Source organism: Lynx canadensis, chromosome C2 (genome assembly GCF_007474595.2).
Source record: "Lynx canadensis isolate LIC74 chromosome C2, mLynCan4.pri.v2, whole genome shotgun sequence".
NCBI classification, from domain to species: Eukaryota; Metazoa; Chordata; class Mammalia; order Carnivora; family Felidae; genus Lynx; species Lynx canadensis.
This window is the reverse complement of record NC_044311.2, coordinates 112787662-112794838: the sequence shown is the minus strand read 5'-3', so window position 1 is coordinate 112794838 and position 7177 is coordinate 112787662. Positions and strand designations below refer to the sequence as shown.

The 7177-nt window shown below is 36.5% G+C and overlaps 1 protein-coding gene across 1 annotated transcript; it reads left to right on the top strand.

The window, feature by feature from the left end:
• The first annotated feature begins 1961 nt into the window (after nt 1-1961).
• Nucleotides 1962-3021, top strand: LOC115523885 (olfactory receptor 5H2-like). The gene is given in 3 exon segments (XM_032594606.1): nt 1962-2754; nt 2757-2848; nt 2977-3021. Coding segments are annotated over 3 exon segments (927 nt in total). The 5' UTR covers nt 1962-1964.
• Nucleotides 3022-7177: the final 4156 nt, after the last annotated feature.

The window sequence follows — 7177 nt, the reverse complement described above, 5'->3', positions numbered from 1 at the left end:
TCCTCCACATTCCTGGAGGGCTCAACTTTGTTTCCCGGTTCATTGTTGTGTAACTTGTTTCCCATTCACTTCTCATTATTCTCTGGCCTCCACTGCATCACATAACAGAAATGGCTCTCACTAAAGCCACTGAAAATCTCTTAGCTTCCATGCTCCATCACATCTGTTCACTCCTTGTCCTACTAGAGCATTTATGTTAGTGACTGGCACCATAACTTTCTTTGTCCTTCTTGAATAGCTTCCTTTCCTTATGCTCATGACACTCATCTGCGCTGTTTCCCTTCTCTTCTTGACCATTCTGCTCAGTATCGTTTCCCAGTCTCTGCCCATCTTTCATTGCTGTCAGTCAGAACTATTAGCTTCAACAAGAAATGGTGTTTTTGAATGGATTTTCTCTAACATAGAAATGTGAGGGAGATTGAAGGAACCAGCTTGAAAAAAATAGATAGCAAAGAAGGAAGGAAGGCAATCTGTGAACAGCCAAAATCATGTCCCAACACTGTTTTCACGAGGGTTGTTGTCACACCGGCTATATGGGAATGCCACTTTTCACACTGACAGAGTGGGTCATTGGTGTGGGTGCAGGATGCATTTGCTGGAACCTTCATATTATAGCTTGGTTGCCTTAGCAACCCAAATTCTCTTTTGTCCATGTCCCCCCCTTTTTTTTTTGTCCTTGCCCCTTTTAATGCCTCACTTCAAATTCCAAATCCAGTGTGGGGAAGTTAGATTTGCCACACTTGCATCAGGTGCCCTCACTCTAGTTGTTGGAGGGATAGGAAAGTCAGTTTGCAGCTCTTTTGGCTCCTAGAGTGGGTGATAGACTTTGCGGGCCACCAATATCTAGTGGGAGAAAAGAGGATCAGATTGGCTATCTGAAAATGGCATACATCTTCACTGCCACTTTAATATACTCTGTCAGTTTAGTTTCTCACCATCTCTTCACACTTGATGTTTTCTCCAAGGGATAGATCATAGATAAGTATGCCTTCAACTACCCCAAGGACTTCCAAGTCATTATTTGTAGTAGATTCATACTACAAAGAATATATCAATGGGATGTCCACAGATGGGCCACCGCCTCTGAGTTCTCAATCAATTTTTGATGGGAATCTACACAGTCATCAAGTGACTCCTCTATTCTTCATTGACTACCCATTCACCTTCAATGTATCAGAGAAGTACTGCATCTACATTCTGAACTCTTTTCTATCTGTCTCTTCATCTTCCCATCAATCTCAATGTCACTGCACACATGTACTAGGCATGCCACATGTATTTGAATCACTCATGGAGTAAACAGAATAGAGATTATTAGCTTTAATTATTGACCCACTAAATCAATGTCTACAGTAATATCTCAGATCTATATTTTGAACAAAACATTCCTCTGACAATTCCAACGTGTAATCTGGTTTAAGAACACTAAATAGTAGTAACCTCTACTGACTAGTACTCCTGACCCCAATTACCCCACTCTGCAGTCTATTTTCTACACTACCATATATTTAGTTAAAAAATAATCTTTCAGTGCCACTCCCTCCTCTTAAGTTTTAGTGTATTCTTATTCCGTGATGGATAATGTTCAAGATCCTTCATATGCAATTCAATTCATTTCATTACCAAGGCTCTTCAATCTTCTTTTCCCTTCACCATACATCCACATCCCAAACATAGAATTTCCATATCATACCCATCCTATCCCATAAATTTAGGACATATTACAATTCTTTCATTTTTCAAATCTGTTCCTTGCTGCACATTTAAAAATTTGAAATAATTCCATTTATTTCCATGCCCCTGAAATAGATCCTATCTATTACCTAGGTAACACATAAAATTGAGAGGACATTCTGATGTGCATAACTGTATCTCAAATCTCCTTCCTATATTTTCACATATAAATTCTTATTGACATTTAAAAAACTTATTCCATTTCATTTCAGGCAACACCCAGTGAGGACATGGAAAAAGATAATGCAACACTACTGGCAGAGTTAATTCTCACAGGACTCACATATGAACCACAGTGGCAAATCCCCCTATTTCTGGTGTTCTTGGTTATCTATCTCCTCACCATTATGGGGAACCTTGGTCTGATTGCCCTCATATGGAATGACCCTCAGCTTCACATCCCCATGTACTTTTTCCTTGGAAGTTTGGCATTTGTGGGTGCTTGGGTATCATCCACAGTGACCCCCAAGATGCTGGTCAACTTCTTTGCCAAGAGCAAAATGATATCTCTTCCTGAATGCATGATACAGTTTTTTTCCTTGGCAATCAGTATAACCACGGAATGTTTTCTGCTGGCAACAATGGCTTATGATCGCTATGTGGCCATATGCAAACCATTACTTTACCCAGTGATTATGTCCAATACACTATGCATCCAGCTGTTAGTTTTGTCATTTTCAGGTGGCCTTCTTCATGCCATAATTCACAATGCTTTGTTATTCAGATTAGCCTTCTGCAATTCCATCATAGTACATCACTTTTACTGTGACATTATGCCATTGTTTAAGATTTCTTGTACTGACCCTTCTATTAATTTTCTGATAGTATTTATTTTTGCTGGGTCAATACAGATGTTCACCATTCTGATAGTTCTTGTCTCCTATACACTAGTTCTCTTTTCAATCTTAAAAAAGAAGTCACTACAAGGCATAAGAAAAGCCTTCTCCACCTGTGGAGCCCATCTCTTATCTGTCTGTTTGTACTATGGCCCTCTTGTCTTAATGTATATGCGCCCTGTATCTGCACAGATGATCAAGATATGATGGACTCTCTATTTTATACTATCATAATTCCTTTATTAAATCCAATTATCTACAGCTTGAGAAATAAGAAAGTCATAGATTGGCCATCCGGATGTCTTCTTTAGAGAAGTGTCTGAGGAGGGCACCTTTTGGGATGAGCACTGGGTGTTGAATGGAAACCAATTTGTCAATAAATTTCATATATATATAAAAAAAAAAGAAAGTCATAGATTCATTGAGAAAAATATTAAAGAGAATTTCTTAGGACACACATTAATATCTGTTCTCTTCTCATTAAAATGACACAAACTTATACAGATTACATATTGCTATGTGTTGATTAGTGTTTACCTTTTGCAGTTATAATTGCCCTAATGTTTAAATGACTTAGGGTGAGAGTAAAAATAAAGGTGTATATGTAAAACATAGAAGGAATTTTAATCAAGTGTTCATGACATAAGAATAATTGAAAAGGAAAACAAAAATTTTTACATGTTTGGATGTTTCAATGTGGCTTCATAAGTGCATTAAGTGCTGCAATATGGTAACTGCTCTAAAAAGAATTTGAATATGATATATTTGACAGCCATACAGCTATGCAGCCTGAAGACTCATATCACGTTACTCCACAGTGGAGTCAGGGTTGTTTTTGAGTGAACAGAGACAGAAAAGCATAATAAGTGATCAGATTTAGGTTCAGTTCTGCCTTTCATCTCTCACCATTGATAATATACACAGTTCTACTTATATAAATAAGGTCCTCAGACCTTATTACCGCTACTCACTTCCATCATTTGCTATAAACTTTTTATTGTTCCTATATCCTGCTGATACTCTTACTTCCCAAACAATGCTGTTAGATTATTTTTAAGAAACAGATGTCTGACTAAGTAATATCCCACTTCAATAACTTTTCATGGATTTTGCTATCTACCAGATTATTATAAATGGTACACATTTCTAGAGCTGTATAACACATATGCATAAGTCTATTCATATATGCATATGTATGAAATGAATGATATAGAAGGATATCTATATACATATCATATAGATTGTATATTTGCTCTTCAGATTATTTATTTGCTATGTGTTGATTAGTTTTAAACATTTTTTTTCAGTTATTATTGCCCTAGTGTTAATGACTTTAGGTGGGAGTACAAATAAACAATTTTCTTTACAAATAAACATCTTAAATATGTATGTGTGTACACACATACATTTGTTCTGCATTTGTTCTCCCTGCATTATTTGAGGTTTATCTCTTAAAAAATCTTGATTTAACTCTGAAGTCTTGTCCTCCAAATTCTTCTAATAGATTCAGTGTTATCACCACAATGAGTTACTGAAAGCCTTCTGGACACCTTCTTAGGTACATACTTTTGTTTATACAGGTCTCTCCACAGAGGATGCTTCCCCAAGTGCACCCATCTTCACTTACAATTGAAATAGTGTCGCTTCTTTAAGATCTATCTTAAATGTTACAGCTTCCTTGATGCATTTCCAGATTACCAAAAGAAGACAGGAATGTTCATTTGTTTGATGTATTACATATTTTATTTATTCTTTTAGGTCACAAATGGCCTTGTGTAATACTTGGTTTTAGCTTACAAGCTCTTTTAGATTATAATTTAGAAGTCTTAGTACTTTTCCAATTGTTTGCAGTGTCAGTACAGTGGCTTACACACATGAGGTCCTACGTAAGTACTTAGGAAATCTGGCAGCACAAATACTTCAAATGAAGTGAGAGTGCATCACTCATTTTCAATCCTGTAATGAGCCCCAAGAGATTACTGGGCCTGGGGTGTCTGCTGCAAGCCAGCTCAACTTCCTGTTTCTTTCAAGACAATCACAAGTATCATACACCTAAAGTAAATTATTCTTATTCTTCTTATCATTAAGAATAGCTCCTGGGTACAAGGAGGAGCCCTTTAATTAGATGCTTGTTTAAAAATACAAAACATGTAAGCATTTGAAACAAATATTACTATGTATTTCTGGAGGTGCAGATCACAAAATTAGACCAGGTCATCTGCCCTCTTTTTGTTTCTCTGAGGGTACCTCTAAGGCCCAGGAAAGGAAGTGAATACATCAGAGTCCAGACATTGTTATTACTTTCCACTAGAGAATCCATGTTATTGCATTAATCTGTAGTTTGTTACTGTATAACATTCCCACTGTTCTGATTTTTTTCTGTAAATTATCTACACTTGTGCTCATTCACATGATGTTATGACCCAAAGACTGTATTACAATAAAAGCAATTGGTGGGTATTTCTTCTGCTATCATAAAGATTTATTTCACAAATTGGTTCTTTTTTAATGAAAAGGTTGGCATCAATCCATGAGTATATGAGTGTGGTGTATACAGTGTCTGGTTCTACTCTAGATTGGGCAGGTGTGGACAGGCTTTGGGGGGGTCTCAGAAACTCAGACTTTCTAGCAACATTCTCTTGTACATGTCTCATCTACAGATTCCGCTGATCTGATGTGTCTTTCATTAAAATGTCAACTAATTTATGCCTTTCAGAAAATGACCAGAATGTCCTGACAAAACATTTCTCCAAAGAAGACATATAGATGGAAAACAGACACATAAAAAGATGCTCAACATCACTAAGCATCAGGGAAATCTAAATCAAAACCACAATGAGAGATATTACCTCACACCTGTCAGAATGGTTAAAATAACAATAATAATTTAAAAAAAAACATAACAAACAGCAAGTGTTGGCAAGGATGTGAACAAAAAGGAACCCTGTGTATTGTTGGTGGGATGCAAATTCTTGCCGTCGCTGTGGAAAACAGTATGGAAGTTCCTCAAATGATTAAAAACAGAAATACTCTACAATGTAGTGGTTGCACTACTGGGTATTTATCCAAAGAATACAAAACGATTAATTTGAAAAGATACATGAACATCTATGTTTATTGCAGCAGTATTTTACAACAGGCAAATTATGGAAGCAGTCAAGTGTGCATAGATAGATGAATGGATAAAGAAGATGTGGGTATATATATACATATATGTATATATATAATGAATATTATTCAGCCATAAAAAGAATGAAATTTTGCCATTTGCAAAATATGAATGGGTCTAGAAAGTATAATGCTAAGCAAAATAAGTCAATCAGGGAAAGACAAATAAATACCATATGATTTCACTCATATGTGGAATTTAAGAAACAAAGGGGAGAAAAAGAGATAAACCAAAAAACAGACTATTACTTTAGTGGGCTAACAGAGGGTTACCAGAGGGCAGGTAGGTAGGGGGATCCATAGGTGAAGAGTATTAAGAGTACACTCATCTTGATGAAGACTGAGTAATACATAGAATTGGTGAATCATTATATTGTACACCTGAGAGAATTATAACACTGTATGTTAGCTACACTGGAATTAAAATTTAAATTTAAAAAGTCTCCTGTCCACTGATGTGTCCCTATTCTCACTTCTGTTACAAAATTTTTCTTTTTTGTACATCATTTTCGTCATTTCAGTGTCGTGTAGGGAAAGACCTAAAACATACATCTCTGCAAAGTCCACATTTTAGACAAGATGTTCTGCAAAGTTTTAAAAAGTAAACTATGAAGTTACATAGTATTATTTGTTGAATATTTAGATGTAAAGGATGAGATCACAATGCTAAGTTCATCCAGTTGTCTGGAACATGGCTAAATGTGATTATCTTTAAAATAATAATAATAATTAATATTAATAATAATAATATAAATACCCTTTACTATAAACATATTGATTTTCTTACTTTAAAATAATTCATAGTTCCTCCTTCAATGTACATGTATATACGTTTTTTCCTCATCACTTTGTAATACCTATTGAGAAGTTGCTGACATTATCCTAGACTGTATTCAAGGAATCAACACACTTAGGAGTTAGTTAAAAACAAACACCAACTGTGGGGGCTAAGATAGTGGAGTAGTAGGAGAACCCTAAAATTGCCTTGACCCTCAAACACAGCTAGATAAAAATCAAATCACTCTGACTACACAAGAAATTGATCTGAGGACTGACAGAACAAACTGCACAACTAGAGGGAGAGAAGAGGCCATATCATCAAAGGTAGGAAGTGCAGAGACATGGGTTAGGGGAGAGACAGATCATGAGTGCTGCAGAGGAGAGGGAAGCCTGGTCATGGACAGAGGAGAGAGAGGGAAAGAGAGAGAGGGAGAGAGATTGAGGAGTTCACAGGGAAACACAAGGAAAATACTTCCCCAAAGCCAATGACTGGGAAAATGAGAGGAGATGATTTGCATGGGTTTTATAACCAGCAGGGATCAAAGACTGAAGTTTTAGACATCCTCAGTGTGGCTAGTGTGGAGCCCTGAGGGCTCCACAGCAGTCCTATGGAGAAGGTGGGCATATAGTTTGAGGGTGGGTGGTGCAATCTGAGGATC